Genomic DNA, 18,862 nt, shown 5'->3' on the forward strand with positions numbered 1-18,862 from the left:
TAATATTGGGAATCGTGGAATATTGACTCTTGTGTCTTCTGGACTCTATCTAGCCTGGATCTCTTCTGATGGACTACGTGGGCAACTCAAGATCAGTGGTGTATTAAAGTTGTAATTTAAAGTGTTAGTTTAAAAACTGATTCATATACAGTGGTGCCTCACAAAACGATGTTAATTGGTTCCAAAAAAATCAACGTTGTGTGAAACATCGTTCTGTGAAACACCATTTCTCATAGGAATGCATTGAAAACCGGTTAATCCGTTCCAATTGGAACGGATTGCCATCGCTGAGTGAAAATCCCCGTAGGAAACATCGCTGTGTGAAACAATGTTTCCTTCATTGGAATGTACTGAAGCCGACTCAATACATTCCAATGGCTTTGTGAAGTCCTTTTTCGCTCCTGTAAAAGTGTCTTACAATGTTTGGAAGCTGTTTTAAATGATTGCAATGGTTAGTCCACCTCCTGAAACCTATGCAAACTGATTTTGGTGTTGTTCTGACACTTCGTTAATTTATGATGATTTTTTGAATTGTCTCCATTGGACAGAGAAGAAAGGAATATTCCTCTCTGGCACAGCTACTCCAACAAAATGGAATCTCATATAGATGGCTAACACCAGAAGGGTTATTTTTCCGGATTGACACACAGAGATATAATATAACATCCCCGATGAAAGCGCGAGACTTTATGGAAAAAATGAGAAGAATTTGAAAATACCCAGCGATGGAGAGGAGAAGAAACCAGAAGAAAGATCTTGAGAGAAACCAATGCAATCACCACAACTAGAATCAGACACTGAATCAGGAGAACAGGAAGCAACCGAGCCAAGATGTACTAGAAGCATGATGAAGAAAACACAAACGGATAGTAATCTGCAACAATCTGATATTATATGCATGCAAGAAACTCATGTGAAAAGAAAAGACTTGAAACTGTTAGAATGGCCAAGGATAGGAAAATTATTTGCAGCTTCGGACACGAGTAAGAAGAAGAAATATGTAGCCATCTATATTAAGAAAGAATTAGAACCAAACCTGATTTTTGCTTCAGATGATGGAAGGATATTAATGGTGGAAATTGAAAGAGAATCAAAGAAATTGTTAATCGTTAATATCTACACACCAAATGGAAATCAGGAAAATTTCTATAAACAACTGCAAGGAGAATTGGCAAATAAAGATTATGATTACTGTGTAATTGGAGATTTTAATGCCGTCTTTGATAGAGAATTAGACACAAAATCAGAAAAAATAAGTAAAAAGAAGAGAAGCACAATTCCAAGAAATTTTCTACAACTGGCAGAAGAATTAAATATTGTAGATACATGGATAACATGTAATCCAAGGACAAGAGATTATACTTTTTACTCTAATAGACATAAATCATGGTCAAGAAGTGATACATGCTGGATGTCAACAAACTTAATGAAAGAATTGGAACAAATAGATATTCTACCTAATACATTTGCAGACCATAATCCAGTTTTGTTACAAGTAGGTAGTAGACCAAGAGAATTTAATTGGAAGCTTAATACACTTCACTTAAAAAATAAAGAATTCAAGAAACAAGCAAAAGAAGAAAAGGATTTCTTTTTTAAACAGAATATGAGACCAGATACCTCAATGTTTATGGTCTGGGAGGCAAGTGAGTTTTTTTTTTAGAGGAATAGCCATAAGATTTGCAGCAAAACAAAAAAGAGAAAGACCGGAAAAAATATGAGACTCTGGAAAACAGATTAGCTTCAGACGAGAGGCAGTTGAAACAAAACCCAACAAAGAAATAATTGACAGAGGGGATAAAATTTGTACAACACCAGATAAATATATTACTCACCAAAGAAGCTGCAAGGAAGTTTAAATTTGCAAAGCAAAATTTTTATGAGAACGCAAATAAACCAGGAAGATGGCTAGCATATAAATTAAGGAAAGAGAAGGAGAAGACAATAATACGAACTTTGAAAGATGAAAAACGAGTGGACAAATTTAAACAGGAAGAAATAAAAAAGATTGCTGAGGATTTCTATCGGAAGCTATACAAGAAAAAAGAAGTTGTCAAAGAAGCTCAGAAAGAATCTATATGGAAACACAATAAAATGAAATTGACTAAAGAACAAATTCAGTCCCTAAATGAGCCCTTAACATATGCAGAAATTATAGAAGCTCTCAAAAAACAAAAAAATGGGAAAGCACCAGGTCCAGATGGGTTACCAGCGGAATATTATAAAGAATTGGAAGAGGTGTTACTTCAACCATTTAAGAAGCTTTTAGAATGTGTTGAAGAAGAGGGGAAAATACCAACAACATGGACTGAAGCGACAATCTCTCTCATCCATAAGGAAAATACGGAGGGTAAAGAAATCCAAAATTACAGACCGATTTTATTGTTGAATGTGGGTTATAAAATATATGCGACCATCTTGGCAACCAGAATGAAAAGAATTTTAATCCAGTTAATACATCAAGATCAGTCTGGGTTTCTTCCAAAAAGGCAGATGAAAAATAATATAAGGATAGTACTAAACTCCCTGGAATATTATGACTCACACCTGGAGAAACAGATGGCTATGATATTCTTGGATGCAGAGAAAGCCTTTGGTAATCTCGATTGGAATTTTATGTTGTATTTGCTGGATGCGTTGCAAGTTGGAGAAAGATTTTTGAAGCAATTTATACTCAACAAAAGGCAAAAGCGAGAATTAATGGCGAGTTGTCGAAAGAAATACAAATATTTTGTATTTTTTTTATACAATGTATTTTTAAATACAATGGATCGAGCAGAGATGTCCAGCGCTCCATCCTGCCCGGTTATTCTCGACTCCTTTCAGCCTGTAACACCAGATTTGGTAGGCAAGGCGCTTGATCGCTGTTGGGCCACCACCTCTTCTCTCGACCCTTGCCCGGCCTGGCTAATCAAAGCAGCCAGGCCGGTAACAACTGAATGGGCCACTGCAATAATTAATGGGTCTCTCCAGGATGGCAAGGTCCCCCTCGCCCTCAAGGAGACACTCATTAGGCCCATTAGGAAGAAACCAAATTTTGTGGCGGACGAAATTGGCAATTATAGGCCCATTGCCAATGTTTCCTTCCTCAGCAAAGTGGTTGAGAGGGTGATGGCAGATCAGCTTCAGGCGCTCTTGGACGAAACCAGTGCTCTGGACCCATTTCAGTTGGGCTTCAGGCCGCGCTATGGTACAGAGACGGCACTGGTCGCACTGTTGGATGACCTGTTGAGGGAGGCCGATGGGGGCAACATGTCCTTGTTGGTCCTCCTCGACATCTCAGCTGCCTTTGATACCGTCGACCACGGTATCCTCCTGGGGAGTCTCTCCAAGTTGGGAGTCGGTGGCCTGGCACTTGCCTGGCTCCGCTCCTTCCTGGAGGACCGCCCCCAGAGAGTACAGCTTGGGGAGAGGGTCTCGGCCCCATGGAATCTCAATTGTGGGGTTCCACAGGGGTCGATCATCTCCCCAATGCTGTTTAATATCTATATGAGGCCGCTGGGTGGGGTCATCAGGGGGTGTGGGACATTGTGTCATCAGTACGCTGATGACACACAGCTCTACATCTCCTTTACACCAACTTCAGTGGATGCCGTCCGGTCCCTCCAGCACTGCCTGGACTCTGTACTGGAATGGATGCAGTCAAATGGATTGAGGCTGAACCTGGACAAGACGGAGGGATGACCCTTGCCGCAAAGAGTGAGGTCCGCAGCTTGGGAATACATCTGGACCCAGCGCTTACCATGGAAACCCAGGTGGCGTCCGTGGTCCGCTCCGCCTATTTTCATCTATGGCGGATTGCCCAGCTGCAACCATATCTTGATCAGGGGCCCCTCACTACTGTAGTCCATGCGCTCGTAATCTCAAGATTAGACCATTGTAATGCACTCTACGTGGGGCTGCCTTTGAGGCTGACGCGGAAACTTCAGATGGTCCAGAATGCAGCAGCCAGGCTCCTTAGTGGGGTGAGAAATCACCAGCATATCTCCCCCACCCTGGCTGCTTTGCACTGGTTGCCCATCCGTTTCCGCGTTGACTTCAAAGTGCTAATGATCACTTATAAAGCCCTAAATGGTTTGGGACCTCAATATTTGGCAGATTGTCTTCTCCCACCCAGATCTACCCGAATCACCCGACATAGCCAGCAGGGGCGGCTGAGGGGTCTGACGCCGAGAGAGGCCCGGAAGGAAAAAACAAGAAACTGGGCCTTCTCGGTGGTGGCTCCTCGGCTGTGGAATGCCCTCCCAACAGAAATTCGGCTGGCACCCTTGCTGGGTTTTTTTAAAAGCCAGTTAAAAACTTGGTTATTCAAGAAGGCCTTCCCTCCAGTCAATTAAGTCTTTCTCTCTCTTTTTTTTTTCCTCTTTGCTGTTCCATCTTGGTAATCCTCTCTTTAAATTAATTGTTTAAAATTGAAATTTGTAATTTTATGATTTTATATATTTTTATACTGTTTTGTTTTATTTTGTAAGCCGCCCCGAGTAGACATGGTCTAGAGGGGTGGGGTAAAAATCAAATAAATAAATAAATAAATAAATAAATAAATAAATAAATAAATAAATAAATAAATAAATAAATAAATAAATACAGAAAGGTACCAGACAGGGGTGTCTGCTTGTGCCATTACTATTTATTTTGACTCTATAAATATTAACCGAACAAATTAGAGATGAAATGGAATTGAAAGGATTGAAAGTAAAAGGTCAAATTTATAATCTTCAGGCTTTTGCAGACGATTTAGTCATTATACTGGAAGATCCAGTGCATTCAATAGAAGACCTGAGGGCAATGTTGAAAAATTTTGGTGATATTGCAGGAATGAGAATAAACCAAAAGAAAACAAAAATACTTACTAAAAATATAAGAGAACAAGAACGGCAGAAGTTAATAGAGAAGACGAACTTCCAAGAGGAAAAGAGAATTCGATATTTAGGGATCCAAATTACAAAGAAGACGAGTACACTATTTAAAGATAATTATATGAAATTGATGAAGGAGATACAGAACAATTTGGAGAAATGGGATAAACTACAATTATCATTGTTGGGAAGGATTGCGACGATTAAAATGAGTGTCTTGCCAAAAATTTTATTCTTATTCCAGACAATTCCAAGAACTTAATAAGATAATTATGAGATTTGTATGGCAAGGTAAAAAACCAAGAATTAAAATTAAGGCAATGCAAGATGCTAAACAAAGGGCTGGCTTTGGTCTTCCAGATTGGGTTCTGTATTATAGATCTTGTATTTTAGATTGGATAAAAGAATGGATAACTTTGGAAAATGATAGATTACTTAACTTGGAAGGATATGATTTACAACTAGGCTGGCATGCTTATCTATGGTATAAAAAGGATAAAGAGCAAACGCATTTTAATTTACATATCATAAGAAGAGCTTTATTGGGAATGTGGAGAAAGATTATACAACAAATTTATCACAAAACACCTGTATGGGTATCACCTATAGAGGCCTTTACACAATGCTTTAGCGTCTGAAAGTTTGTAGTGCCACCACTGTTGCTGTGGTAATCCGCATTCCGATTTATGTATTTTTTGCATGATGTAATGTACTGGAGGAGACATTGATTTCGTAAACCCAGATATTACTATAATATGCAGCATTTAGAATTTGTAATATTTAATTTTGCTGGGATCAAATATCTTCTCAATTTGAATGTAGAAATTTTTGCTTTCATTCTCACAGATGTGGTTCATCAAATTTCCTCCCCCTTTCAAAGACATTGGTTTAGGGATCTAACTCTGGAGCCAAAGGTTGGGACTTCTAGCTCTGTAGTTCTAAGATTCTATTACCTCAGTACCTAATTCCCTGACCATCTCGGCTTCCTATCCTGTTTTCAGAAATTCCTAATGATTCTCTACCTGTAACAGCATTTTATAAATTCTACATCCCATCCCTTTCGTGGACCCGTCCTTTCACTTCTCCCTCTGAATAATAATCTCTGCAGACATTGTCAGTTCCCGGCATTGATCACTAACTGCTTTTTACACTTTCTTGAGTCCAATAATCTAGCTGCATCACATTCATCCACTTTTACTCTTCCTTTCTAACACTGTCCTTCTTTCCCTCTTGTTATTCATTTTTGCTAAACAATCCTTTAATTATTTGTTTCCTCTTTAATGAACTTTTGAGAAATTCCTTTCTAATTCTCTGGAAACTTACCGTATTTGCCGGCATACAAGATGACTTTTTGGCCCTGAAAAACATGCCTCCAAGGGGGGGGTCATCTTGTATGCCAGGTGCATGTCCAGCAAACCCTCCCTCTCTCCAAGCGAAGTCACTTACCTGGTAGTAAGACCGAGTAGAGCCCCGCTCCTAGCCTGGGAACAGCCTGACCCTAGCGCAGAACAGCTGACTGTCGGGAACAGCAGAGAGGCAGCAGCCATTTTGAGATGTGACCACATGGCTGCTGCCTCTCAAAATGGCTGCCACCTCTCCAAATTGGCTGCCGCCTCTCTGCTGTTCCTTCTTCCAGCAAACCCTGGCTCTCTCCAAAAAGGAACCAAAAGGGGCAAAAGGAACTCTGCCCATGATGCAGCCAAAGCAGAATCACACATGCGGAAGAGGGGTTAGTCCTATACAGCAAGTATATAACAAACTCTACATTCTGAGTGGGAATGTTGGGGGGGGTCATCTTATACTCCCAGTCACCTTATACACAGGCAAATATGGTAAGTAAAATCATTGGGGAGAATTTGAGGAGAAAAAAAGTTAATATACTTTGAATTTGATGTACTTATTTAAGCATTACTTCTTCCTTCAAAAGGTCTCTCAGTGAAGAGCTGTTCCAACCTGAAGCCGAAAGGAACAATCTCCAGTCCGGCCTCATCCCCTCCCTGGTTCTCCTCCCTTGCCTCTTTGGCTGTCTTTCCTTTCTCCTTTGAGACTGAGGCAGAGTCTGAACACATTATTCCCTATTCCTGCTGATTTTGGTTGTTTCTCTTCTTTTTCTAATATACAAGATGATGAATAGGAGGAGGAGAATTGCCCAGCAACATCTAGGGCAAGCTGGGCAAGAACTGATAATCAAACAAGAAAACAGAATTGAAAATTGGAGTGGGCAGGCATGGACTTCACATGAAAGGACTGATGCAGGGGAGAAACCACATCAATGCTTCGAATGTGGAAAGAGCTTTAGTCAGAATAGTCAGTTTAGGTTACATCAAAGAACTCACACTGGGGAGAAACCACATAAATGCATGCAATGTGGGAAGAGTTTTAGTCAGAGTGGTCACCTTAGGTCACATCAAAGAACTCACACTGGGGAGAAACCACATAAATGCATGGAATGTGATAAGAGCTTCAATAGGAGTAGTCACCTTAAGTTACATCAAAGGACTCACACTGGAGAGAAACCACATAAATGCATGCAATGTGGGAAGAGCTTTAGTGATAGTGGTTCCCTCAGGTCACATGAAAGAACTCACACTGGGGAGAAACCACATAAATGCATGGAATGTGATAAGAGCTTCAATAGGAGTAGTCACCTTAAGTTACATCAAAGGACTCACACTGGAGAGAAACCACATAAATGCATGCAATGTGGGAAGAGCTTTAGTGATAGTGGTTCCCTCAGGTCACATGAAAGAACTCACACTGGGGAGAAACCACATAAATGCATGGAATGTGGAAAAAGTTTTATTCAGAGTGGTCACCTTAGGTTACATGAAAGAACTCACACTGGGGAGAAACCACATAAATGCTTGGAATGTGCAAAGAGCTTTATTCACAGTAGTGCCCTTAGGATACATCAAAGAATTCACACTGGGGAGAAACCACATAAATGCATGCAATGTGGGAAGAGCTTTAGTGATAGTGGTCACCTTAGGTCACATGAAAGAACTCACACTGGGGAGAAACCATATAAATGCATGGAATGTGGAAAAAGCTTTAGTCGGAGTGATGTGCTTAGGTCACATGAAAGAACACACACTGGGGAGAAACCACATAAATGCTTGGAATGTGGAAAGAGCTTCAGTATTAGTAGTAATCTTACGAATCATAGAAGAACTCACACTGGGGAGAAACCACATAAATGTTTGGAGTGTGGAAAGAGCTTTAGTGAAAGTGGTAACCTTAGGTCACATGCAATAATTCACACTGGGGAGAAACCACATAAATGCTTGGAATGTGGAAAGAGCTTTAGTCAGATTAGTCACCTTAGGTTACATGAAAGAACTCACACTGGGGAGAAACCACATAAATGTTTGGAGTGTGGAAAGAGCTTTAGTCACAGTGGTAACCTTAGGTCACATGAAAGAACTCACACTGGGGAGAAACCACATAAATGCTTGAAATGTGGAAAGAGCTTTAGTCAAAGCAGTGCCCTCAGGTCACATGAAAGAACTCACACTGGGGAGAAACCACATAAATGCTTGGAATGTGGAAAGAGTTTTAGTCAGAGTAGTTACCTGAGGCTACATCAAAGGATTCACACTGGGGAGAAACCATATAAATGCGTGGAATGTGGAAAAAGCTTTAGTCGGAGTGGTGTGCTTAGGTCACATGAAAGAACTCACACTAGGGAGAAACCACATAAATGCTTGAAATGTGGAAAGAGCTTTAGTCAAAGCAGTGCCCTCAAGTCACATGAAAGAACTCACACTGGGGAGAAACCACATAAATGCTTGGAATGTGGAAAGAGTTTTAGTCAGAGTAGTTACCTGAGGTTACATCAAAGGACTCACACTGGGGAGAAACCCATAAATGCATGAGATGTGGAAAGAGCTTTAGTAGCAGTGGTGCCCTTAAAAGACATCAAAGGCCACACACTGGGGAGAAACCACATAAATGCTTGGAATGTGGGATGAGCTTTAGACATTGTGGTTATCTTGGAGTACAACAGACGATGGAACTGATGCCAAGTGAAAGTTCTTGGCAGAAAGATTACCATGAGGGAGTGATGACCAGCAATGGATTTTACTCACGGCTGGGTGAGAACAAAATTTTCTCTGTGTTAAGAACACACCAAATTGTATTTTTTACTTTGTATATATTTATTTTTAAAGTTTAAATACTGTTGCATGTCTTTCATAGAAAATATAAGTTTTTTTTTCTTTTTATCATTGTATTCTTAGGAAGTTTGAATTGTTCTAAAGATGTATTCTCTCTCTAGATTATGAGCTCCAGTGTTTTAATGTGTTTGTATTTTAGATTCAAACACAAATTTTCCCTACTATCTCAATATAAATTTCTCCAACTTTTTACAAGGTGCAAGTATGTAGTTTAAGTAAGCCTGCAGTTTTTCCATAATTGGAGGACTTTTGGATTTTTAGATCTGTACCAACAGTTTTTTCCTCACGCCTGTAAGACTGTCTTCTATATTTCTTGGATTTAATATATTTGGAATCTAGAAATGATGTAAATAAATGAATTTGTACAGAATTAACAAGTTTTGGAATTGCCCGGAATCATTGCAACAATGAAAAGACTTCTTATGAGATACCCAGATGAGCTTCAAACTCTTCGTCACTGGTTGTCTATCTGACAGAGAAAGTTGGGCTGAACCCATCCTGACTGGATTCCCGTCCTTTCCTGAGAAGAGGAGGGGAAACCTCACGGAGTGTTGGCTGAGTGCCAACTCCAAAAACAGATGTGGCATTTGCTCTCCAGAAGTTTGGGGTCAGCATTTGGATATTGAAACTCCAAGAGCACTCTGTTGATGAAGACAAACCTTGGGCTCAAGATAACTCGTTAAACAGAGTCCCTTATCAGGCAGCTTCAAATCCTCCCTTCTAATAAGCAGAGTAAAGATGCGGAGGATTTAGGAAAAACACCGAGAGAGTTTGATAAAAACGTATGATATAATATATTCAGGCTCCATATATTATTTGTCAGCATAGATCAGACATATATACATGTTAATATATACATAGCTTGCGCATGTATCTCTTAGAGCAACATAGACATTTAAAGAAGTAAAGGCCACCAGACTCACTACTATGTGACAATGTGCTGTTCTTACTCTTGCTTATTTAGTAAGAGCAGCCTATCACAATACACAAAGCAGTTGAATGTAGTTAACCAGCACTACTTAAGCTTTTTCCAGCTGCATGTCATCAGTCATCCATTTTACATTAACTTTACATTCACCCAACAATATTAAATTTAACCCATTGTTTACTTGTTAGGAATAAATCCTGACATTCCTCCTTAAATTTATATATTGTTTAAACTCATCTGATTACATATATACACAAGTTTTTCAGTTGTTAACCATTTCGTGAAAATATCAGACATATTATTTGTGGTGATGACGGAACAAAGGAAAGGCTAATTGCTTTGGAGAGAGAGAACAAAGGAATTGACAGTTTTCTGAGCCAACGGAGCCTGCTGACAACGCCCCAAGGGCTCTTTTTATTGACTTAGCATGATTGTACAATATGTTATGAGAGAAACAGATAGGATGCTGATTACCACAGTGTCTTTGAGTATTGGTCCACGATGTACTGTTTTGACTTTGTAGACAGCGAGAAGGAATTGATAGGCGACCTCTTCAGCTGTGATCAGTGCGAGAACACCGCCCATATCTCCAAGGAGACTTTCGGGGGGTTCCGGAGAATGGGATGGATACGAAAGACAGACAAACCACAGTACTGCTGAGTAGAGCCCATGGGATCTCAGCCGGGTCTTGTCTAATCCTTCTTCTCCAAAAGCCACACTCCTTTTTTAAACCAAGTAGCCAACACAGACATAACCATGAGATGTACTCAGATTAATCTGGGCTCTAGAGATCTTTGGTAGCGAACATATAAGGCCAATTAATATTCCTCAGCTAGTCTGAACAAGAAACAATGCTTCTAGATAGAAATCAATCATTACTGTTTTATTAATAAAAGTTGTTAAAGTAAAGAAACCAAATGTTTAGTTGGTACATTTTTCAATACAAGGCACAGATAATTCCTCCCCCACTCCAGCTAGAAAAATAAAGAAATGAAACTATGCTAACTAATATAAAGGGTAACATAGTCCATCTCACGTGTCCTGGGTTCACAAGCTGTTGTAGATGCAATTCAGGTGTTTCCCCTCAGTCCATGGCAGAGGAAAAATATTTGTAATCCATGATGGAACACACTCCACTTTCTTTCCTCTCCCCCATCGCTTCTTCTTCCCAGAGTTCGCAAGGGCAAGAAACTTCTGAACAGGTCACGCCCCATATTCCCACGAGAGCTACAGAAATGCTTTGGCTACCAGGAATGTTTCTCCTTAGTAACTAGATAAGAGATAGCCACGGTGGCTCATCTCAGAAACTACACAGAAATCCTAATTCAAAATGGATTCTATTGAGACAGGCTTACCCATAAAAACACATCTCATCACATGCCCCCCGTGATTACAAATAAAATTCAGAGAAGTTAATCTGATCTAATTTTTCGTAATCAAGTATAAGTAACTAAAAATTAATTCAAAGTAACTAACTGGTTATATATCAAAATTCAACTACAAAGCAAATATAATACTGAAACAGCACACTGTTGAATACATTGTTTCAACGTTCAGGTTCATAAGAATCTTCACTGTACATTCTCGAAAGACCATCTGCCACAACATTCAATTTTCCAGGAATGTGTTGAACTTCAAAATCAAAGTCTTGCAATGCTAAACTCCATCTCAACAATTTTTGGTTGTGAGACTTCATCTTCTGCAACCAAACTAGAGCTCTGTGATCTGTTTGAAGAGTAAACATACGCCCCCATAGATAAGGTCTAAGTAAATTTAGAGACCAAAATATAGAAAGAGCCTCTTTTTCAGGTACTGCGTAATTTCTCTCTCTCTCCAAGAGTTTTCTAGAGAAGTAGGAAATAGGGTAAAGATTCCCATCTTCTCCTTGCTGTAACAAAACGGCTCCAAGTCCTAATTCAGAGGCATCTGTTTGTAGAACGAATGGTTTGTCGAAATCTGGGGACTTCAATATGGGTGCATTCACAATCTTAGCTTTTAAAGCATCAAAAGCACCTTGACACTCTGGAGTCCATTTTACCTTGACAGGCTGTCTCTTCTTAGTAAGCTCTGTCAGAGGCGAAGCCAAATGACTAAAATCAGGAATGAATTTTCTATAGTAACCAACTAGGCCCAAAAACGAGCATACCTGTTTCTTAGTTTTTGGAATAGGCCAATCATTAATAGCTTGTACTTTGGCTTGCAGAGTTTGAATTTCTCCCTGTCCAATCAAATGACCTAAGTACATGACTTTCCCTTGCATCCATTGACATTTGCTGGCTTTGACTGTCAGCCCTGCTTGCTGAAGTCTGGACAAAACAGTTTCAATGTGAGACATGTGAGAATCAAAATCAGAACTGAAAATAGCAACATCATCAAGATAAGCACTTGCAAAAGGTAAACCTTGTAAAAGTTTGTCTATCATCCTTTGAAATTAAGCACCAGCATTCTTCAAACCAAAGGGTAAACGTCGGAAACGAAAAGTTCCCACGTGCGTGATGAAAGCGGTCTTATCTCGTGAATCTTCGGCCAAATCTAACTGCCAATACGCATTCTTTAGATCGAGAATGCTGATAAACTTAGCTTTAGCAAGATGTTCAATTAAATCATCCATTCTAGGTAATGGGTAAGGATCTGGAACAGTAACACTGTTTAACTTTCTGTAATCAACACAAAATCTTACTTCCTCGAGAATTTCACCCATAGCATTTCGTTTTGGCACCAGAACCACCGGAGAAGCCCAAGGAGAGAGCGACGGTTCAATCACTCCCAATGATAACATCTCTTGTATCTCTTGTTCAATCTGGGTAGCATGATTTCCAATTGCTCTATATGGGCTAGATCGTATGGGCTGGGTATTGTTCTCAGTAGTTATCACATGACTGACCAAATTGGTGTAACCCGGTTTATCTGAGAACACATCTTGGTGTTGTTCTAAGATCTGGAACAACCTTTCCTTCTGATTAACGGTACCTGTTAAAACAAGATTGTCAGACCAAGTACCTGCATCTTGCAATTCAGACAACATATCAATGGGTTCATTTGCAGCATGCAAATATTCAGCATGATATTGAAAAACCATTGCAGATCTATCCTTGTAAAGTTTCAATCTATTGACATGATAAAGAACAGGTTTCTTGTTAGAACCCAACATTTTGACAAGATAGTTGACATTTCCCAATTTTTGAACAATTTCTCCTGGACCTTCCCAGACAACTTCTAACTTAGAAGGTCTGAGTGGGTTCAGAACCAGTACCAAATCACCCACAGAAAATTCCCTGTGTCTGGATCTCTTGTTGTGGTAGTACTTCTGGCTGGCTTGGGCGTCCATCAAGTTGTCTCTGACCAACTCCTGGACAGCCAAGAGTTTCTCTTGAAGCTTTCCGATGAAATCAGCAACTGGGGCAGTACTACTTTTAACCACGCCCTCCCATTCGGATTTTAGGAGGTCCAATGGTTCTTGTAGATTTCTTCCGACGACCACCTCACTTGGGGAAAAACCACCTAGTGATGAATGTGCTGAACTACGGTAGGCAAACAAAGCAAAAGGCAAGAGTTCATCCAGATGTTTCCATATACTTGGGTCAATGTTTTAATCATCCGAAGCAAAGTTTGTTGACCTCTCTCCACCATACCATGAGATTGAGGATGATGGGACGTGCTGAAACTGAGGGTTATTCCACTTATCTCGCAGATCTTACACATGAGTTCACTTGTGAAAGCTCCTGCTTGATCACAAGTGATTTTGGATGGTACACCAATACGTGAACACAAGTCAACGATGATTCTAGCTATGGTGGTAGCTGTAAGGTTGCTAATAGCATAAGCTTCTATCCATCTGCTAGCGGAACAGATGAAAGTAATGATGTACTTCTTGGTTTTAGTAGGAACGAATGGTCCTAGCACATCCATTTACAAATACTTGAACACTTGGTCGGGAACTTCCATAACTTGCATATCAGCTTTCACCTGGTCAGTTTCATGGCCTGTTCGTTGGCAAAAGTCACAGGAACTGACATAGTCCTTTACAGTTTTAGAAACACCAGGCCAGTAAAAATGTTGAGAAATTCTCTTGAGGGTTTTTTGTATTCCTTGGTGCCCACTGGAAGGATGGTCATGAGCCATTTCTAGAATTCTTAGTCTATACTCAGAAAGCACCACTAACTGTTGAATAGGTTGGGCATCCATATTGGACTTGGGGTAGTACTCTCGATACAACAGTCCATTTTCACCCCATAAAAAGCTAACTTGCTGCTGTGCAGGACGTTCAGCATAGTTGTCTGCTTGTGATCTCAAAGAAGCTAGAGAGGGATCATTAAGTTGCTTCAGTCTAAAGTCCTCTGATCCCTTTGGTATCACCTCCTCTATTTTAGTTTCAGTTGTAGCTGCATTATCGGGTTCGGTCACAAGAGGCTGCTGTTGGGTAAGGTCTCCATCTGAGCTATCCTCAGTGGATTCCTGCTCCAGTTCAGGATCATGCATCTCCCTACTTTGAGAACGGGTGACTACCTGCATCGAAGCTGCATTTTGACTTTGCATGTGATCAAAAAAGGCAAGATCATTCCCAAGGAGAAAATCAGGTTTTCCCTCATGGGTTAGGATATGTTTTGAAGCTGACCAGGACTTGTAAGTAATTTTTACATATGCCAAAGGAATGAACTTCTGCTCAGTCTCTATGGACCCATAAGTTTTTATTGGACACCTCAGATTGTTCAGAATCAAGGTGGGGTCTAGAAACTGTTGACTTATCGAAGAAATGTCGGCACCCGAGTCGCGAAAAGCGCTCAAAGCCATATCGCCTGTTGGTGTGTGCAGGAAGACTACCTCAGTGAATGAGTGGGTCACCCAGTCCCTCTGCGTATCTGGCACTATGCATTCAGGGTCCATAACAGAAAACCTCTCTCCTGATGCAGTCTCTTTTACAATTTCTGAGGAAATTGAAGCAATTTGTAAGTCCAAAATTCTAGGCACATAGTGGTTTACTTTGGCCTGTGTTCCACTGGCTTGAGAAGGGGTTACAGATGTGCTAACTCCCTCTGGATTCTGTGGAGGCCTAATGCTTGACTGGTTAGGCACAGAAGTTGCAGTACTGGTGGCTGGCGCTTGTATAGTTCCCACTGGCTCAGAACTAACATACGCCATCTTGGGAGTACTTGTTTTATTTCTGCGTGGAGTTGGGACAGGAGTTTTTCTAACTGGCTCCTTATCTTGGTTAGCGGACACATTCAACCTTGGGCAATCACGTCGCAGATGTGAGCCACCACACTCATAGCATTTAAGAGGTGTTTTACTCTGGCTAGGAGTTAGGCTCCTTCATGGTTCAAATGAACTTTGTCTGGGGTCTTGGGAAAAAGACTTTCTAACTTCAGGCTGACTTTGTCTCTTAGGGACCACTGGAGCAGTCCTTGCTCTAACAGCTGGTTCAGGCTTCCTAAAGGAAAGTATCTCGTCATTTCTTAAGGCCAGGGCCTGCAGGTCTTTGAAGTCTTTCTCCAACAAAGTACTCCTTCTCTCTGTAGGTACCAAACTAAGAAAATGCTCCATGTACATCACTGTTCTCAAATCTTTGAAGGTTCTCACGCCTAATGAGTCCAACCATTGATCTCCTAGTTGCTCTAACCGATCAGCCAATGCAGAATAACACTCATTAGGTTGTTTTTTGATTTGTCTAAAGTTCTGACGAAGTATCTCAGGAGTAAAACCATATTTTTTCTTCACTGCCTCTCTGAAAACACGCCACTCCACTCTTTCATCAGGTAATTTAGCTACAATGTTGGCAAGCTGACCACTGCACTGAGTACATATTAACTCAACATACCAGTCCTCAGGAATATTAAGGTCTCTGCACGATTTTTCAAATAGCTCCAAAAATGCTAAGACATCTTGGCCATCGTGGTAATAAGGCAGGTTACTTCTGTCAACACTAGCTATGGATTTTTTAAAAGCTTCCTTTCCCTTCCTTTCAGCCTCTAAATTTGCGATCTTCATCTGTCTGTACTCCTTTAGTAATCTCTCAGACAGGTCCTGATTACGAATAGATTGAGAGTGACATGCAACAAAATCAGTAAACATCAGGGTTAACTTGTCCACTACTGACAAACTCTGATTAGGGTCTTGCCCTGCAGCACCTGCTGCTGCTGCTCCTGTTGTTTCATCAGGCCTTCCCCTGTCTGGCACTTCCCGTGTGCTGGTATCCTCCATGTCCTCAGCCTGATCTGAATCAGAGGCAAGGTCCTCTTCCTCAGGTGGTAACTCAGCCATCAAATTGCCCTTTTGCAATTCCCTTCGTAGCTGTGGAGAACTGTAACTGACCCTTTGCTTAGGTCTGCTCCGAGTCAAAACGCTGTGCTCAACTGCCTCCAAAATCTCCTGATGCAAAGCCTTTTTTACTGTAATACCAGGCTGACCAGCAGATGTCCCTCCAATCTTAACTGTTCTCTGAGTCACAAACCGCTGACTAGGCAACTGCAAAAAGTCGTCTCCTTCCATACAAGCCTCATTCAACGCCAACACCAATCAATTCCAAAAGGAAAAATCCTCTCCCCCACCCCTGCAGCCTAAACTGTAGGGTGAGGGCAAGCCATAAAACATCCCTACCTGGAGCTTGAAAAGAGGCAATCGCTACCTTGCCTGAAAATGCCCACTCATAGCCAAATTAAACAGTTTTTAATGTCTGTTAAAATCTAAGCGTTGTTTCTTAACAGACTTCGCTGTAGCTAAGTCTTTATGTAAGATCCTTAGCTGGAAAGAGAAAAGCAATTTGGCTAATTTACAGCCTGTCAGCATGCACGCACTCCCTCAGCCAAGGCTTCCGGAAAAATGCATGCAGCTTCACTTCCAAAGCAAACACCATAAATCACACTAAAGCACGCGTTCCGTTCCACGCTGCCGCCATGTGAGAACACCGCCCATATCTCCAAGGAGACTTTCGGGGGGTTCCGGAGAATGGGATGGATACGAAAGACAGACAAACCACAGTACTGCTGAGTAGAGCCCATGGGATCTCAGCCGGGTCTTGTCTAATCCTTCTTCTCCAAAAGCCACACTCCTTTTTTAAACCAAGTAGCCAACACAAACATAACCATGAGATGTACTCAGATTAATCTGGGCTCTAGAGATCTTTGGTAGCGAACATATAAGGCCAATTAATATTCCTCAGCTAGTCTGAACAAGAAACAATGCTTCTAGACAGAAATCAATCATTACTGTTTTATTAATAAAAGTTGTTAAAGTAAAGAAACCAAATGTTTAGTTGGTACATTTTCAATACAAGGCACAGATACTTCCTCCCCCACCCCAGCTAGAAAAATAAAGAAATGAAACTGCTAACTAATATAAAGGGTAACATAGTCCATCTCACGTGTCCTGGGTTCACAAGCTGATGTAGATGCAATCCAGGTGTTTCCCCTCAGTCCATGGCAGAGGGAAAATATTTGTAATCCATGATGGAACACACTCCACTTTTTCTCCTCTCCCCCGTCGCTTCTTCCCAGAGTTCGCAAGGGCAAGAAACTTCTGGACAGGTCACGCCCCATATTCCCATGAGAGCTACAGAAATGCTTTGGCTACCAGGAATGTTTCTCCTTAGTAACTAGATAAGAGATAGCCACGGTGGCTCATCTCAGAAACTACACAGAAATCCTAATTTAAAATGGATTCTATTGAGACAGGCTTACCCATAAAAACACATCTCATCACAATCAGATCATGAGCAGCACTTTTAACAGTAGGAGGTGTGATTTCTTGAACTGGGGTATTATTCACTAAGTTTCCCCCACTGGATCCGGGGCTGGAGGTCCACTCGACTTAGAGTTTCCCGGTGTTGGAACAGACTGGCATTGATTGGCCTAATGATAACCTTTCTGACACCGGGGGCATTTTTTAGAAGGTGTCACGTTCCCGGGGGTTACAATAGCCAAAGTCTGATAAACCAGTCCAGGGTCAGAGATACCAAGAATGCAAAGCCAAAGTCCCGAAGGAAACTTACAGAGTGCAGTCCAGTGTCAAAGTCCAGGGTCAGATACACAGTCAGAGTCCAGAATTCAGAGTACAATACCAACGTAGCCCAGGGCCAAGGTCTGAAGTCCAATACCAGCACAGTCCAGGGTCAAGGTCCAGAGTTCAGAGACAGGAACAAGATGCAAGAGACGTGGATGCCAGCCAAGGTTTTGACTCCTTGCTTCCACAAAGTTTCTGGCTTCACTGGAGCTTGTTTTATACTGAAACAGCTCCTTGAGCTGTTGGAACGCTCTCCATTCTGCTAGTACTCAGGACTAGGTGAACGTAGGTCCCTGTGGAAAATGGAAGCTGCCTAGAGTGGTCCTATGTGATTCAGATAGGCGGGATATTAATTAATTAATTAATTAATTACTTAAATAAATAAATAAATAAATAAATAAATAAGAACCTTCACCCACGTGGGGGTGTGGAATTGCCTTCTGAGAGGAGACGACTGGAGGGGGAGAGTGATGGATAGAGGAGATCCTGCCCCTCTTGCATCTGCTGGTGTCAGCCCCAAGGGAAGCTCCACATAAAGAGAATTACGGTAGTCTATTCTTGAGACTATCTGTGCGTGGACCAATCCGGGGAGTGACAATTGCATCCAGGCAGGGATGCAGCTGTGCAATTCGTCTAAGAGGGAAGTTGGTGGTTCAGACCACGGGTCCTTTCTGGTTCTTCACTGACAGCATTGGGTCCAGAAGAACACCTAGCAAGTGTTGGGAACCACACAAATCATAGACATCAGGGGCTCCCAGTTGGAGGACCCCCGTCTTGTTTGGGTTCGGCCTCAGTCTATTGTCCCTTTTATCCTCCCACAGAAGAAGGTGGGAACAGAACTGAGGTTACCTGTTAATCAATTATCATCAGAGTCGGAAGTACAGGTGGATGGTGTAAAGCAATAT

General features: G+C 41.3%; 1 protein-coding gene and 1 long non-coding RNA gene across 8 annotated transcripts in view; one reads left to right on the plus strand and one right to left on the minus strand.

Annotated features, from left to right (window-relative positions):
* LOC144587362 (uncharacterized) overlaps nt 1–9,411 on the plus strand; it is a 60,380-nt gene extending 50,969 nt beyond the window's left edge. For 4 of the 7 annotated variants that reach the window (XM_078387739.1, XM_078387740.1, XM_078387737.1 and 1 more), the window contains exon 3: nt 6,787–9,411. In XM_078387739.1, coding sequence (XP_078243865.1) covers nt 6,983–8,734 — 1,752 coding nt within the window. In that variant the 5' untranslated portion in view covers nt 6,787–6,982 and the 3' untranslated portion in view covers nt 8,735–9,411. Of the gene's footprint in view, nt 1–5,705 lie in introns of all 7 variants that reach the window. The other 3 variants (XM_078387736.1, XM_078387738.1, XM_078387735.1) reach the window with 1 other exon arrangement.
* Nucleotides 1–18,862, minus strand: part of LOC140703887 (uncharacterized) — a 40,963-nt gene that overhangs the window by 9,924 nt on the left and 12,177 nt on the right. The gene's annotated exons all lie outside the window — the stretch shown is intronic.

This window comes from Pogona vitticeps, chromosome 2 (assembly GCF_051106095.1).
Source record: "Pogona vitticeps strain Pit_001003342236 chromosome 2, PviZW2.1, whole genome shotgun sequence".
NCBI lineage: Eukaryota > Metazoa > Chordata > Lepidosauria > Squamata > Agamidae > Pogona > Pogona vitticeps.